Raw genomic sequence first — 18118 nt, forward strand, 5'->3', positions numbered from 1 at the left:
CCCATGGCTAAAACTGTGTCCCCAGACTGTAAAAAGGCTTGTTCGTGTCCTTTTTCATATATCGTTTGGTAAATGGGGTTTACCAAATATACTACCGAACAGGCAGACCACACACAAGTGGAGTGTGCAACCAATTTACCTCCCAGGCTGGTGGTTAACGCAAGCTAATTGTCAAATGGCTGGGTGATCACCGTTCGTATAGTCGAACATGTGGTGGTGGCCATCTTGTTTAGTCGAACGCGGTCAGCTGTATTTTGCCGTCCAGTTCATGGAACTGAAATCGGATACGTGACAGCACGAACACCGCTGAACCTTACCTTCTTTGCAACTTCGATGCTTTGGCGGGAGTCAAATGGCATTTGACAATTCGAACGCCACGTTGACATTGCCTATTTGCGGGGGCCGTTCGTGCATATGAACAGTATTTTAACTATGTGAAATAGACCGACCGCACAGCCTAAATCTATGGAACTCTTTTGGACATGAAAGCCATGCTTGCGGTCGGTCAAATATGACTTCCAGCAATCTCCCGAACCACTGGACCAATTCATATGATTTTTGGATATGTTTGTTCACTGATTATGCTGGTTCAGAATATGTATGGGAATTGCATGTATAGTTTTGAAGTTATGAATATTGTGTAAAACTGTGTAGTTTCCTGCCTAATTAAGTTAGCTCATTGTGTTCAGTAATTGTATCACAGGCAGAGGGGAGGGTTTGTGTGCCTTAGCTGGGAGTGTTTGACTGTACTGTACTGTGTTGATTGGCTTTAAAAGGACAATGTACACACTATAAGCAGGTAGAGATGGGACCAAGGTCTCTCTACTGGCCCTACAGGGATACAGGGATGTTCTGTGTTCCACAAGGTCCACGTAAGTGACAGCTTCAATCACTACAGGGATTGCTATGCTCTTCATACTCCCTTAGCTTCACTGAGCTCTTGTAAGGGAGGAAGAGAGATTCACCCATTGGAACCTGGAGCCTTGTCGTAGGTCCAGGGTGGGTAGGAGACGGCGAGACCCCAACCCAGCAGCGGCGGTTTGTGGGGGTCTTCAGTACTTATGGTGTCTGGTGCGGTGCTGATGGTCCTTGGTGAGCGCTAGGAGTATCCTTTCTACGGTCCAACCCTCAGCTAGCCTGGGGCAACCGTAACACATACTGAAGAAAAAAAGTTATTTTAAAGTTCTTCCTTTTCCTGGTCTTCATATGTATGTGTATGAGTAAATAAAAGTACTTATATATGATCTAAGTACTTTTTATTTAATTTAAAAACTGTTTAATAACTTTTACTAACTGCCTGAGAGCTCAGGCAGTCCCCCTGCAGGCACTGCATAAGCCGACTATTCTGGCCATGTGATCACGAGGACCCCGTGATCACATGGCCAAGGGGGCCGGATCAGGTAGAGGGGATCTGCCTGGGCTCTCAGGCAGACCCCAGGATCGCGACCGCCGTCAGGGGAATGGTGGGGACGGCGTTTAGGACCACCTAAAAAAGGACAGCATAGAACACCCGCTGTCTTTAAGGGGTTAAAGGAAGTGTGTAATCTCTCTCACTTAGCCACACCTCCAGTGGGAGCAGAGCAATGGGAAACCAGGGACCCTCATTCATTGTTAGACTGCTCAAAAATGTCAGAGTCAGGGGACTCCATGCACTATAACCACTTCAAAGAGATGGAATGGTTTAACACCGAATGGAAGGGCAGCGCCAGGGGACTCTATAACACCTTCAATGAGATGGAATGGTTTAACACAGAATGGGAGGATAGCGCCAGGGGACTCCATGCACTATAACCACTTCAAAGAGATGGAATGGTTTAACACCGAATGGAAGGGCAGCGCCAGGGGACTCTATAACACCTTCAATGAGATGGAATGGTTTAACACAGAATGGGAGGATAGCGCCAGGGGACTCCATGCACTATAACCACTTCAATGAGATGGAATGGTTTAACACAGAATGGGAGGATAGCGCCAGGGGACTCCATGCACTATAACCACTTCAATGAGATGGAATGGTTTAACACAGAATGGGAGGATAGCGCCAGGGGACTCCAGGCACTATAACCACTTCAATGAGATGGAATGGTTTAACACTGAATGGAGGGACAGTGCCAGGGGACTCCAGGCACTATAACCACTTCAATGAGATGGAATGGTTTAACAATGAATGGAGGGGCAGAGCCAGGGGACTCCAGGCACTATAACCACTTCAATGAGATGGAATGCTTATAGTGTGTACATTGTCCTTTTAAGCTCCAGTTGTGTGGAGTTACCTGTTACTGCAGCAGCATGGTGTAATGCTATAATGGCCGCTATGTCTCAGGATCCTGTAACATACATTCTGAGTCATACTTGGCAGCATATTACAGACACTCGGAGCCTGGGCTTTGTGTTCTTGGGAGGCTGATAAACCAAACTTGTTACAGGTGCAAAGATCAAACTCACCAGGTCTGAAGCTGGGACACGCCAGGCGCCGTATGGTTGAAGGTAAAGACACTACATTTCAGGTAAGGACATGGTTGGAAACGATAAATAAAATTATTAAGTGATCCAATGCTTAAAGTGTTAAAACGTTATCACACTCATATAGCACTATTACCGTGTTTCACACACACCAAACTGCAAACAAAAACATAATTGCGTTGCGGACCAAGCTTAACGTTACTGAATGGAATACAATCTCTAGAAATAAATGGACAGTACGATATGCTCTAATAAACGCTTAAGGAACTGTAAATGTAAAGACAGAGAATTTACACAGTGCCAGCAATTTAAATACCTGGCAGCTCTCACATGTACCATAGGAGTTACTGTGTGCTGTAATATGTATTCCAGCCCTCGATACGTCCTCGAGTACCCTGGTGTGTAGGACAAACGCACACATCTTTCTATGCCAAAAAGTCACTTTGTGAAGCAATTGTAAAACTATATAAAATACACAATATAATTAATAATATAATTAATAATGCAATTAAAACTGTGGTCGGGTATTGGCACTATTGATGAACTGTCTGCCACCACAAAAAATCTCTTCCCAGTGCATATTATAATGGATGCTCCTTGTACATCATGTTTCTCCGCGTTAACAACTCATGATGTCATTCCCGGGTCATGTCACATTTGTGCATGTCTTCACGTTTGCGGTTTCCGTAATGATGTAAATTCTGGAGTCAATAATTCCAACATCATTATGGAAACTAGAAGCACAGGAACTGTCAGTGTGTGAGTGTGGCAGTCTGTGTGCGTGTGACGGTTACTGAGTGTGACAGTCTGTGTGTGAGTGACGGTTATTGAGTGTGACAGTCTGTGTGTGAGTGACGGTTATTGAGTGTGACAGTCTGTGTGTGTGTGACGGTTACTGAGTGTGACAGTCTGTGTGTGAGTGACGGTTATTGAGTGTGACAGTCTGTGTGTGAGTGACGGTTACTGAGTGTGACAGTCTGTGTGTGAGTGACGGTTACTGAGTGTGACAGTCTGTGTGTGAGTGACGGTTATTGAGTGTGACAGTCTGTGTGTGAGTGACGGTTATTGAGTGTGACAGTCTGTATGTGTGTGACGGTTACTGAGTGTGACAGTCTGTGTGTGAGTGACGGTTATTGAGTGTGACAGTCTGTGTGTGAGTGACGGTTATTGAGTGTGACAGTCTGTGTGTGAGTGACGGTTACTGAGTGTGACAGTCTGTGTGTGAGTGACGGTTATTGAGTGTGACAGTCTGTGTGTGTGTGACGGTTACTGAGTGTGACAGTCTGTGTGTGAGTGACGGTTATTGAGTGTGACAGTCTGTGTGTGAGTGACGGTTATTGAGTGTGACAGTCTGTGTGTGTGTGACGGTTACTGAGTGTGACAGTCTGTGTGTGAGTGACGGTTATTGAGTGTGACAGTCTGTGTGTGAGTGACGGTTACTGAGTGTGACAGTCTGTGTGTGAGTGACGGTTACTGAGTGTGACAGTCTGTGTGTGAGTGACGGTTACTGAGTGTGACAGTCTGTGTGTGAGTGACGGTTATTGAGTGTGACAGTCTGTGTGTGAGTGACGGTTACTGAGTGTGACAGTCTGTGTGTGAGTGACGGTTACTGAGTGTGACAGTCTGTGTGTGAGTGACGGTTACTGAGTGTGACAGTCTGTGTGTGAGTGACGGTTATTGAGTGTGACAGTCTGTGTGTGAGTGACGGTTACTGAGTGTGACAGTCTGTGTGTGAGTGACGGTTATTGAGTGTGACAGTCTGTGTGTGAGTGACGGTTACTGAGTGTGACAGTCTGTGTGTGAGTGACGGTTATTGAGTGTGACAGTCTGTGTGTGAGTGACGGTTACTGAGTGTGACAGTCTGTGTGTGAGTGACGGTTATTGAGTGTGACAGTCTGTGTGTGAGTGACGGTTATTGAGTGTGACAGTCTGTGTGTGAGTGACGGTTATTGAGTGTGACAGTCTGTATGTGTGTGACGGTTACTGAGTGTGACAGTCTGTGTGTGAGTGACGGTTATTGAGTGTGACAGTCTGTGTGTGAGTGACGGTTATTGAGTGTGACAGTCTGTGTGTGAGTGACGGTTACTGAGTGTGACAGTCTGTGTGTGAGTGACGGTTATTGAGTGTGACAGTCTGTGTGTGTGTGACGGTTACTGAGTGTGACAGTCTGTGTGTGAGTGACGGTTATTGAGTGTGACAGTCTGTGTGTGAGTGACGGTTATTGAGTGTGACAGTCTGTGTGTGTGTGACGGTTACTGAGTGTGACAGTCTGTGTGTGAGTGACGGTTATTGAGTGTGACAGTCTGTGTGTGAGTGACGGTTACTGAGTGTGACAGTCTGTGTGTGAGTGACGGTTACTGAGTGTGACAGTCTGTGTGTGAGTGACGGTTACTGAGTGTGACAGTCTGTGTGTGAGTGACGGTTATTGAGTGTGACAGTCTGTGTGTGAGTGACGGTTACTGAGTGTGACAGTCTGTGTGTGAGTGACGGTTACTGAGTGTGACAGTCTGTGTGTGAGTGACGGTTACTGAGTGTGACAGTCTGTGTGTGAGTGACGGTTATTGAGTGTGACAGTCTGTGTGTGAGTGACGGTTACTGAGTGTGACAGTCTGTGTGTGAGTGACGGTTATTGAGTGTGACAGTCTGTGTGTGAGTGACGGTTACTGAGTGTGACAGTCTGTGTGTGAGTGACGGTTATTGAGTGTGACAGTCTGTGTGTGAGTGACGGTTACTGAGTGTGACAGTCTGTGTGTGAGTGACGGTTATTGAGTGTGACAGTCTGTGTGTGAGTGACGGTTACTGAGTGTGACAGTCTGTGTGTGAGTGACGGTTATTGAGTGTGACAGTCTGTGTGTGAGTGACGGTTACTGAGTGTGACAGTCTGTGTGTGAGTGACTGTTACTGTGAATGACAGTTACTGAGTGGGACTGTCAGTGTGTGAGTGACGGCTACTGAGTGTACCTGTCAGTGTGTGAGTGGGACTGTCCGTGCATGAGTGACGGTTACTGAGTGTTACAGTCTGTGTGTGAGTGACGGTTACTGTGAATAACAGTTACTGAGTGGGACTGTCAGTGTGTGAGTGACGGTTACTGTGAATGACAGTTACTGAGTGGGACTGTCCATGTGTGAGTGACGGTTACTGAGTGTGACAGTCTGTGTGTGAGTGATGGTTACTGTGAATGACAGCTACTGAGTGAGACTGTCCATGTGTGAGTGACGGTTACTGAGTGTGACAGTCTGTGTGTGAGTGATGGTTACTGTGAATGACAGTTACTGAGTGTGAAGGTCTGTGTGTGAGTGACGGTTACTGAGTGTGCCTATTAATGTGTGAGTGGGACTGTCAGTGTGTGAGTGACGGTTACTGAGTGTACCTGTCAGTGTGTGAGTGACGGTTAGTGTAAATGACAGTTACTGAGTGTACCTGTCAGTGTGTGAGTGACGGTTAGTGTAAATGAGTGTGACTGTCCATGTGCGAGTGTGACTGTCACTGTCCGTGTCCGAGTGGGACTGTCCGTGTCCGAGTGGGACTGTCCGTGTCCGAGTGGGACTGTCCGTGTCCGAGTGGGACTGTCCGTGTCCGAGTGGGACTGTCCGTGTCCGAGTGGGACTGTCCGTGTCCGAGTGGGACTGTCCGTGTCCGAGTGGGACTGTCCGTGTCCGAGTGGGACTGTCCGTGTCCGAGTGGGACTGTCCGTGTCCGAGTGGGACTGTCCGTGTCCGAGTGGGACTGTCATTGTGCGAGTGGGACTGTCAGTGTGCGAGTGGGACTGTCAGTGTGTGAGTGACGGTTACTGAGTGTGACGGTCTGTGTGTGAGTGACGGTTACTGAGTGTGACGGTCTGTGTGTGAGTGACGGTTTCTGAGTGGGACTTTCAGTGTGTGAGTGATGTGTAGCGGAGTAGTAGTTGTAACGGACCGTTTCAGCATATGAGGGGTTAAAATCCGTTTAGGCGATAATCCCCTTTTCTCAGAAAGGCACAGCTACTGCAGAACATCAAAACTCACGAACTAGATACAGGCGAATGCATCAAACTCCCGAACTGCATACCAGGGAATAAGATAGCACTCCAAGCTGGAACCTCACGAATAGCTGCTAGCAGATGAATAGGAAAAGCGGACATCAGCTTACACTCCTAGCAGTCAATCTCCAACAGCATACAGTGAATCCCCCCAAGAACGAGACAAGGCTCCGTGTTGAGGGTCAAGCAGTGGTCTGAGGTGCTGGGGGCACCCAGCCTGGTTTTTATTACATGAGTACACATACAGGCCACACCCAGGGGGAGGCATAAAATAACCAATCACATACATGGTTCAGCCCACACATCCCCTCCCCTCAGATAACATTAAACCCAATTATCCGGTACACCTTTTCAGCCAAGTTCTGGATGTACCCCAAAAACAGGGGGTACACCTTTGAATCCAGCATCGCTGGATAGCCCTTATTCAGGGGGACAACATATTCAAAATTCAAGTCATTCGGATGAACGGTTCGGGAGATATGGGGTTCCAAAGATTTGACCGACCGCATGGGTAAAGTATCCGAAAACAGTTCCATGCATTTTGGCCCTGCGGTCAGTCACAAACAAGGGAATGAAAACAGACGAATTGCCTGTGTTATAGAGCCTGGAGAGGGTTCTTTCTACCGAACGGCGGGTCATTCGGTAGTTTCTATACGAATTTCTGGAAGTATGGAGGTCTCAGCGGGGTTTGCCTAGTCAAGTGTCCGATTTTAGTTCCAGACACTCGACGGCAAAACACCGCTGTTCGGTAGTTTAAGATGGCCGCCGCCACGTGTTCGGCTCCCGAATGGCGGCCACCCAGAGGACACAGACCACACTGCACTGATTGCCAATTACCTGTTTGCAACATTGTTGCAAACGGTAATTGGAGGCACACTTATTCCTGGGTGGTCTGGTTGTTCGGTAGTTTCACTCAATATACTGAATGGAGTGATTCTACCGAACAATCAGATGAATGCTGCATACATATAACCCAGGTTAACTGAACACATAAATGCATACATGATATTAAAGGACTAAAGGCAGGATTACTGTAATATGCTCTACAGTCTTAAAGGTACAGTATCCCACAAGTCCCAATAGGTCCACGGATGGCCCTTAAAGGCCCAGTAGCAGTAATATAAACTATTACATGCCCAAATATAGTTTTTACAGTGCAATATGTCCAGGGGCCATAGTCGCAGGGCAGGAGGCTAGCAACCAGGCTTCTCCAGTTCTCAGTGGCGAGGTTGGTTTCGTCACAGTAGTATTATCCACGGTATCTCCGCTGGTAGACAGGCTAAGCAGATCCAAAACAGGCAAAATACAGGTAGCGTAGTTACAATCCCTTCCTCTGAAGAACTAGACGACACATAGCTTGGAGGTCAACTGAGGTTTTTAATTACAGTCAACAGTATTTATGTGGTTACAGACACACAGGGTTTCCCAAGTCCTAATGCAAGGTTTGTCCAGTAGGGGACTACATGGGGGACTGGGTTTTACACATCTTTTACCCAGCATACATTGCTGTACCAAGGAGATACTTATCCCAGCATGCATTGCTAAGGGGAGTATCCCTTGGTACAGAGGAATATAGTTTTTACATTAAAATCCATAACTCACATAATATTTCTGTTATACAGCTTTATAACCCTTTATTACATAGCTGGGACCTGGACACACAGTTAAGTGAACTTGCTCCCAGATCCCAGCACAATTGACCAAATGCCGTTCAGTTTCCCTTATCAGGTTCAATTCGTTTAAACGATTGCCTGAGTTAAGGGAATAAAACTGCCGAAAACGGTAAACTCCCGAACGGCTTGGAAATCCAGCGGGGCTTGTGTTGTCGAGTAGTCGATTTTAGTTCCAGGCACTCGACGACAAAACCCCGCTGGCTTTTCGCGAACAAAGATGGCCGCCGCCTCGTGGTCGGTACACAAATGGCGGCTAACCGCAATTAACACGGATACAATGTTGCGAAGTACCTAACTGGAGACATACGACCGTCTATGGGTGGTCTCCCATTCGGTACTTTGCTTAACTCACGAACAGTGCGGGAATACACTGTTCGTGTAGATGTGGATTTAACAATAGCGGTATTCGAGTGCTTGAAACACACGAATGCCGCATACATAGTAAAATACAGGACATAGCAAGAGATTTACATTACTCAATTTAAATGACACTTCACAGTGTCTGAGTGGCTGAATTTGCCACATGATGGTTACTGAGTGGGACTGTCCGTGTGCGAGTGGGACTGTCCGTGTGCGAGTGGGACTGTCCGTGTGCGAGTTGGACTGTCCGTGTGCGAGTGGGACTGTCCGTGTGCGAGTGACAGTTACTGAGTGTGACGGTCAGTGTGTGAGTTACAGTTACTGAGTATGACTGTCAGTGGGTAAATGATGGTTACTGAGTGTGAGTCAAGATGTTAGAGAGTGTTGGATATTAATTAGTGTGAGTCGTGATGTTAGAGAGTGACGGATATTAATTAGTGTGAGCCGGGATGTTAGAGAGTGCTGGATATTAATGAGTGAGTCAGGATGTTAGAGAGTGACGGATATTAATTAGTGTGAGCTGGGATGTTAGAGAGTGCTGGATATTAATGAGTGTGAGTTGGGATGTTAGAGGGTGCTGGATATTAATGAGTGTGAGTCGGGATGTTAGAGAGTGCTGGATATTAATGAGTGAGTCAGGATGTTAGAGAGTGCCGGATATTGAGTGGGAGTCGGAATGTTAGAGAGTGCCGGATATTAATGAGTGTGAGTCGGGATGTTAGAGGGTGCTGGATATTAATGAGTGTGAGTCGGGATGTTAGAGGGTGCTGGATATTAATGAGTGTGAGTCGGGATGTTAGATAGTGCTGGATATTAATGAGTGTGAGTTGGGATGTTAGTGCTAGATATTAATGAGTGTGAGTTGGGATGTTAGAGAGTGCTGGATATTAATGAGTGTGAGTTAGGATGTTAGATAGTGCTGGATATTAATGAGTGTGAGTCGGGATGTTGGAGAGTGCTGGATATTAATGAGTGTGAGTCGGGATGTTAGAGGGTGCTGGATATTAATGAGTGTGAGTCAGGATGTTAGAGGATGCTGGATATTAATGAGTGTGAGTCGGGATGTTAGAGAGTGCTGGATATTAATGAGTGTGAGTCGGGATGTTAGAGGGTGCTGGATATTATTGAGTGAGTCGGGATGTTAGAGGGTGCTGGATATTAATGAGTGTGAGTTGGGATGTTAGATAGTGCTGGATATTAATGAGTGTGAGTCGGGATGTTAGAGAGTGCTGGATATTATTGAGTGTGAGTCGGGATGTTAGAGGGTGCTGGATATTAATGAGTGTGAGTTGGGATGTTAGTGCTGGATATTAATGAGTGTGAGTTGGGATGTTAGAGAGTGCTGGATATTAATGAGTGTGAGTCAGGATGTTATAGGATGCTGGATATTAATGAGTGTGAGTCGGGATGTTAGAGGGTGCTGGATATTATTGAGTGAGTCGGGATGTTAGAGGGTGCTGGATATTAATGAGTGTGAGTCGGGATGTTAGATAGTGCTGGATATTATTGAGTGTGAGTTGGGATGTTAGATAGTGCTGGATATTATTGAGTGTGAGTTGGGATGTTAAATAGTGCTGGATATTAATGAGTGTGAGTCGGGATGTTAGTGCTGGATATTAATGAGTGTGAGTCAGGATGTTAGATAGTGCTGGATATTAATGAGTGTGAGTCGGGATGTTAGATAGTGCTGGATATTATTGAGTGTGAGTTGGGATGTTAGATAGTGCTGGATATTATTGAGTGTGAGTTGGGATGTTAAATAGTGCTGGATATTAATGAGTGTGAGTCGGGATGTTAGTGCTGGATATTAATGAGTGTGAGTCAGGATGTTAGATAGTGCTGGATATTAATGAGTGTGAGTCGGGATGTTAGTGCTGGATATTATTGACTGAGTCAGGATGTTAGAGGGTGCTGGATATTAATGAGTGTGAGTTGGGATGTTAGATAGTGCTGGATATTATTGAGTGTGAGTCGGGATGTTAGATAGTGCTGGATATTATTGAGTGTGAGTTGGGATGTTAAATAGTGCTGGATATTAATGAGTGTGAGTCAAGATGTTAGATAGTGCTGGATATTAATGAGTGTGAGTCGGGATGTTAGTGCTGGATATTAATGAGTGTGAGTCAGGATGTTAGATAGTGCTGGATATTAATGAGTGTGAGTCGGGATGTTAGTGCTGGATATTAATGAGTGTGAGTCGGGATGTTAGTGCTGGATATTATTGACTGAGTCGGGATGTTAGAGGGTGCTGGATATTAATGAGTGTGAGTCGGGATGTTAGTGCTGGATATTAATGAGTGTGAGTCGGGATGTTAGATAGTGCTGTATATTAATGAGCGTGAGTCGGGATGTTAGTGCTGGATATTAATGAGTGTGAGTCGGGATGTTAGTGCTGGATATTAATGAGTGTGAGTCGGGATGTTAGATAGTGCTGTATATTAATGAGCGTGAGTCGGGATGTTAGTGCTGGATATTAATGAGTGTGAGTCAGGATGTTAGAGAGTGCCGGATATTATTGAGTGTGAGTCGGGATGTTAGATAGTGCTGTATATTAATGAGCGTGAGTCGGGATGCTAGATAGTGCTGTATATTAATGAGCCTGAGTCGGGATGTTAGTGCTGGATATTAATGAGTGTGAGTCGGGATGTTAGAGGGTGCTGGATATTAGTGAGTGGGAGTCGGGATGTTAGATAGTGCTGGATATTAATGAGTGTGAGTTGGGATGTTAGTGCTGGATATTAATGAGTGTGAGTCGGGATGTTAGAGGGTGCTGGATATTAGTGAGTGTGAGTTGGGATGTTAGATAGTGCTGGATATTAATGAGTGTGAGTCGGGATGTTAGAGGGTGCTGGATATTAATGAGTGTGAGTTGGGATGTTAGAGAGTGCTGGATATTAATGAGTGTGAGTCAGGATGTTAGATAGTGCTGGATATTATTGAGTGTGAGTCGGGATGTTAGTCAGTCCTGGATATTAATGAGTGTGAATCGGGATGTTAGAGAGTGCTGGATATTAATGAGTGTGAATCGGGATGTTAGATAGTGCTGGATATTATTGAGTGTGAGTCGGGATGTTAGATAGTGCTGGATATTATTGAGTGTGAGTCGGGATGTTAGAGGGTGCTGGATATTAATGAGTGTGAGTCGGGATGTTAGAGGGTGCTGGATATTAATGAGTGTGAGTCGGGATGTTAGAGGGTGCTGGATATTAATGAGTGTGAGTCGGGATGTTAGATAGTGCTGGATATTAATGAGTGTGAGTCGGGATGTTAGAGAGTGCTGGATATTAATGAATGAGTCAGGATGTTAGAGAGTGCCGGATATTGAGTGGGAGTCGGAATGTTAGAGAGTGCTGGTTATTAATGAGTGTGAGTCGGGATGTTAGAGGGTGCTGGATATTAATGAGTGAGTCGGGATGTTAGAGAGTGCTGGATATTAATGAGTGTGAGTCGGGGTGTTAGAGGGTGCTGGATATTAATGAGTGTGAGTCAGGATGTTAGATAGTGCTGGATATTAATGAGTGAGTCGGGATGTTAGAGGGTGCTGGATATTAATGAGTGAGTCGGGATGTTAGAGGGTGCTGGATATTAATGAGTGAGTCGGGATGTTAGAGAGTGCTGGATATTAATGAGTGTGAGTCGGGATGTTAGAGAGTGCTGGATATTAATGAGTGTAAGGCAGGATGTTAGAGAGTGCTGGATATTAATGAGTGTGAGTCGGGATGTTAGAGAGTGCTGGATATTAATGAGTGAGTCGGGATGTTAGAGAGTGCTGGATATTAATGAGTGTGAGTCGGGGTGTTAGAGGGTGCTGGATATTAATGAGTGTGAGTCAGGATGTTAGATAGTGCTGGATATTAATGAGTGAGTCGGGATGTTAGAGGGTGCTGGATATTAATGAGTGAGTCGGGATGTTAGAGGGTGCTGGATATTAATGAGTGAGTCGGGATGTTAGAGAGTGCTGGATATTAATGAGTGTGAGTCGGGATGTTAGAGAGTGCTGGATATTAATGAGTGTAAGGCAGGATGTTAGAGAGTGCTGGATATTAATGAGTGTGAGTCGGGATGTTAGAGAGTGCTGGATATTAATGAGTGAGTCGGGATGTTAGATAGTGCTGGATATTAATGAGTGTGAGTCGGGATGTTAGAGGGTGCTGGATATTAATGAGTGTGAGTCGGGATGTTAGAGGGTGCTGGATATTAATGAGTGTGAGTCGGGATGTTAGAGGGTGCTGGATATTAATGAGTGTGAGTCGGGATGTTAGAGGGTGCTGGATATTAATGAGTGTGAGTCAGGATGTTAGATAGTGCTGGATATTAATGAGAGAGTCGGGATGTTAGAGGGTGCTGGATATTAATGAGTGTGAGTCGGGATGTTAGAGAGTGCTGGATATTGAGTGAGTCGGGATGTTAGAGGGTGCTGGATATTAATGAGTGAGTCGGGATGTTAGAGAGTGCTGGATATTAATGAGTGTGAGTCGGGATGTTAGAGAGTGCTGGATATTAATGAGCGTGAGTCAGGATGTTGGAGAGTTCCGGATATTAATGAGTGTAAGGCAGGATGTTAGAGAGTGCTGGATATTAATGAGTGTGAGTCGGGATGTTAGAGGGTGCTGGATATTAATGAGTGTGAGTCGGGATGTTAGAGGGTGCTGGATATTAATGAGTGTGAGTCGGGATGTTAGAGGGTGCTGGATATTAATGAGTGTGAGTCGGGATGTTAGAGGGTGCTGGATATTTATGAGTGTGAGTCGGGATGTTAGAGAGTGACGGATATTAATGAGTGTAAGGCAGGATGTTAGAGAGTGCCGGATATTAATGAGTGTAAGTCAGGATGTTAGAGAGTGCTGGATATTAATGAGTGTGAGTTGGGATGTTAGTGCTGGATATTAATGAGTGTGAGTCGGGATGTTAGAGGGTGCTGGATATTAATAAGTGTGAGTCGGGATGTTAGAGAGTGTTGGATATTAATGAGTGAGTCGGGATGTTAGAGAGTGTTGGATATTAATGAGTGAGTCGGGATGTTAGAGGGTGCTGGATATTAATGAGTGTGAGTCGGGGTGTTAGAGGGTGCTGGATATTAATGGTCAGAGAGTGCTGGATATTAATGGTCAGAGAGTGCTGGATATTAATGGTCAGAGAGTGCTGGATATTAATGAGTGAGTCGGGATGTTAGAGAGTGCTGGATATTAATGGTCAGAGAGTGCTGGATATTAATGGTCAGAGAGTGCTGGATATTAATGGTCAGAGAGTGCTGGATATTAATGGTCACAAACACTGGCCAAAGTTAGTGTTAGTATTTGTTTGTGTGTGAAAAAGGCAAAAAACGCCAATTTTGGCCACTGTTTGTGACTAAGTGGCTACTAAAAAAGACTGGACATGCCCCGTTTGCAATACCTTGGGTTGTCTACTATTGCAAATGGTATGCCATCATAGGATTAATTTTCATTCTTGGGCTATCATAGTGTCTCAAAGGCAACATAACCAATCTGGCAAATTTGAATGTGAAAAAAATGAAACACAAGCCTTATATTTGACGCTGTAACTATTGAAAACACCATAAAACCTGTACATGGGGGGGGGGGGTACTGTTGTACCCGGGAGACTTCGCTGAACACAAATATTTGTGTTTTAAAACAGTAAAAAGTATCACAGCAATAATATCGTCTGTGCAAGTTCTGTTTGTGCGTGACAAATGCAAAAAATGTCACTTTTACTGGCGATATCATCATTGTAATGCATTTTACTGTTTTGAAACACTAATATTTGTGTTCAGCAAAGTCTCCCGAGTAGAACAGTACCCCCCATGTACAGGTTTTATGGTGTCTTGGAAAGTTATAGGGTTAAATATAGTGCTAGCAAATTAAATTCCCTATACTTTCGGCCTGGGTTGTCAGGCAGGTCCCGCTAATTGTAATTAATTAACATACTTAATTATGTAAAAATATTACATAAATATATGTGTAGAATTAATATATGTATATATATATATATATATTTTAAAATATTTTTAGTTATATATAGGTGTATATATAGTGATATATACGTATATATTTATGTATATAGATATACCGTATTTTTCGCTCCATAAGACGCACCTCACCATAAGACGCACCTAGTTTTTAGAGGAAGAAACCCAGAAAACAATATATTCTGAACAAACTGTCCCATAGTGTTTCTTACTATGGGACAGTTTGTTCAGAATATTTTTTTTCTCCCCTGTCCCATAGTGTCCCCCCTCCCATAGCCTTCTCCCACCCCCTCCCCATAGTCTTCTCCCACCCCCTCCCCATAGTCTTCATCCCCCTCCCCTCCCCTCCCCATAGTCTTCATCCCCCTCCCCTCCCCTCCCCATAGTCTTCATCCCCCTCCCCTCCCCATAGTCTTCATCCCCCTCCCCTCCCCATAGTCTTCATCCCCCCTCTCCTCCCCTCCCCATAGTCTTCATCCCCCCTCCCCTCCCCTCCCCATAGTCTTCATCCCCCCTCCCCTCCCCTCCCCATAGTCTTCATCCCCCCTCCCCTCCCCTCCCCATAGTCTTCATCCCCCCTCCCCTCCCCATAGTCTTCATCCCCCCTCCCCTCCCCTCCCCTCCCCATAGTCTTCATCCCCTCTCCCCTCCCCATAGTCTTCATCCCCCCTCCCCTCCCCATAGCCTTCATCCACCCTCCCCTCCATATAGTCTTCATCCCCCCTCCCCATAGTCTTCATCCCCCTCCCCTCCCCATAGTCTTCACCCCCCTCCCCTCCCCTCCCCATAGTCTTCATCCCCCCTCCCCTCCCCTCCCCATAGTCTTCATCCCCCCTCCCCTCCCCATAGTCTTCATCCCCCCTCCCCTCCCCATAGTCTTCATCCCCCTCCCCTCCCCATAGTCTTCATCCCCCCTCTCCTCCCCTCCCCATAGTCTTCATCCCCCCTCCCCTCCCCTCCCCATAGTCTTCATCCCCCCTCCCCTCCCCTCCCCATAGTCTTAATCCCCCCTCCCCTCCCCTCCCCATAGTCTTCATCCCCCCTCCCCTCCCCATAGTCTTCATCCCCCCTCCCCTCCCCTCCCCATAGTCCTCATCCCCCCTCCCCTCCCCTCCCCATAGTCTTCATCCCCCCTCCCCTCCCCATAGTCTTCATCCCCCCTCCCCTCCCCATAGCCTTCATCCCCCCTCCCCTCCCCATAGCCTTCATCCCCCCTCCCCTCCCTATAGTCTTCATCCCCCCTCCCCATAGTCTTCATCCCCCTCCCCTCCCCATAGTCTTCACCCCCCCTCCCCTCCCCTCCCCATAGTCTTCATCCCCCCTCCCCTCCCCATAGTCTTCATCCCCCCTCCCCTCCCCATAGTCTTCATCCCCCCTCCCCTCCCCATAGTCTTCATCCCCCTCCCCTCCCCATAGTCTTCATCCCCCCTCCCCTCCCCATAGTCTTCTCTTCTCTCCAATACTGTCCCCCTCCCCTTGTCCCATAATTACTTACCTGTCTTGTAGCGTTTCTCGGCAGCACAGGGCGCACCGCGGTACTGGAACTTGAATTTCATGTTCCGGTTTCCGGCGGGACTGAAAGGAAGTGCGCACACTGAGCTGAGTGCGCACTCCCTTTCAGTCCCACCGGAAACCGAAACATGAAATTCAAGTTCCAGTACCGCGGTGCGCCCTGTGCTGCCGAGAAACGCTACAAGACAGGTAAGTAAAACTTCATATTCGCTCCATAAGACGCACAGACATTTCCCCTCACTTTTGAGGGGGAAAAAAGTGCGTCTTATGGAGCGAAAAATACGGTATATATATTATTTCGTTCTATGTGTATTTTGATATAAATATATATATATTAATATCACAATACAGTTAGAACGAAATAACACACATCTATATATTTTTTAATTATTTATTTTTAATTATTTTTTTAATTTTATTTTATAACGTATTTACATATTTTTTTATATTATATATATATATAACAATAATTATATATATATATATTTAATCAGTATCAGTCTACGAGTAATTTGATATTAATATATATATTAATAGTAAAATACACCTAGACAGTGTATGTGTGTGTGTGTGTGTGTGTGTGTATATGTGTATATATATATATATACTTCGATCATATATATATAATCTATATATATATATATATATGATCTAAGTATAGCATTATTATTTTTTTACACTTATTAATTTCATTTGATTTGATGTCCAGCCAGCAGGGGGACTAACTGTCATGTGATTGTGAGGTCCTCGCAAGGACCTCACTCTCACATTGCCCGGGGGGGCTGAAGGAGGATGGACGTGCTACGGGGGGGCTCCCTGGGAGTCCCCCCAACCGCGATCGCCGGCGTGGGATCGCCGGCGACCGGGTAAGTAACGAAAGACCGGAGGGCGTACTATTACGCCCGGCGGCGTTTAGAGCCGCTTAAAATAGGGCGTAATAGTACGCCCTCCGGTCTTAAAGGGTTAATGAGTGAGTCGGGATGTTAGAGAGTGCCGGATATTGAGTGGGAGTCGGGATGTTAGAGAGTGCTGGATATTTATGAGTGTGAGTTGGGATGGTGCGTGTTTTTGGAAGTCATTTGAGGAGGTAATCTATGAGCTTTACTGCATAGCATTCACTGTTTTTGTGTTCAAGGGCCGAATGCCAAGTGTTGTGTTTACAGAGAGGGTAGTGGATGCATGGAATAGCCTTCCAGCTGAAGTGGTAGAGGTTAACACAGTAAAGGAGTTTAAGCATGCGTGGGATAGGCATAAGGTTATCCTAACTATAAGATAAGGCCAGGGACTAATGAGTATTTATAAAATTGGGCAGACTAGATGGGCCGAATCATATCTGCCGTCACATTCTATGTTTCTATGTAATGGCTCTCCATTTATCACACAGATTCCTGGTCCCCGGGATGGAGGAGGTTGTTGCCCAGCTCTGTGGGAGTCACCTGTCAGACCCGCTGCCGCTTTGGGTCCAGGGAAACATTGGTGTTTGCTTTAATCAGCTCATCCTGAGTGCTCTCCCTCACACTCTCCTGGCTGTGACCAGTGGTTGCCATGCTGGGGCCCACAGGTAAAAACCATAAAGTGATCTTAGCCCATCCTCAGGGGGCCACAGGGAAACTTCAGACTCCGGGGGCCACAAGTAATATACTGTAATCCAACAGGTCAACTCCGTCCGATAGGGGCCACGAGTAATATAACATGATCTCACAGGTAACATCCGATAGGGGCCACGGGTAATATAACATGATCTCACAGGTAACTTCCGATAGGGGCCACGGGTAATATAACATGATCTCACAGGTAACATCCAATAGGGGCCACGGGTGATATAACATGATCTCACAGGTAACATCCGATAGGGGCCACGGGTATTATAACATGATCTCACAGGTAACATCCGATAGGGGCCACGGGTAATATTACATGATCCCACATGTAACATCCGATAGGGGCCACGGGTAATATAACATGATCTCACAGGTAACATCCGATAGGGGCCACGTGTAATATAACATGATCTCACAGGTAACATCCGATAGGGGCCACGGGTAATATAACATGATCTCACAGGTAACATCCGATAGGGGCCACGGGTAATATAACATGATCTCACAGGTAACATCCGATAG

The 18118-nt window shown here is 46.0% G+C and overlaps 1 protein-coding gene across 1 annotated transcript in view; it reads left to right on the forward strand.

Moving 5' to 3' along the window:
* The window catches only part of ABCC10 (ATP binding cassette subfamily C member 10), a 140611-nt gene that overhangs the window by 30602 nt on the left and 91891 nt on the right, over positions 1-18118 (forward strand). Inside the window, exons 2-3 of the mRNA XM_063441971.1 lie at positions 2427-2507; positions 17380-17556. Of these exons, the coding sequence (XP_063298041.1) occupies positions 17396-17556 (161 nt within the window). The 5' untranslated portion in view covers positions 2427-2507; positions 17380-17395. The remainder of the gene's footprint in view (positions 1-2426; positions 2508-17379; positions 17557-18118) is intronic.

The sequence above is a fragment of the Pelobates fuscus genome, chromosome 2, assembly GCF_036172605.1.
Source record: "Pelobates fuscus isolate aPelFus1 chromosome 2, aPelFus1.pri, whole genome shotgun sequence".
Lineage (NCBI taxonomy): Eukaryota > Metazoa > Chordata > Amphibia > Anura > Pelobatidae > Pelobates > Pelobates fuscus.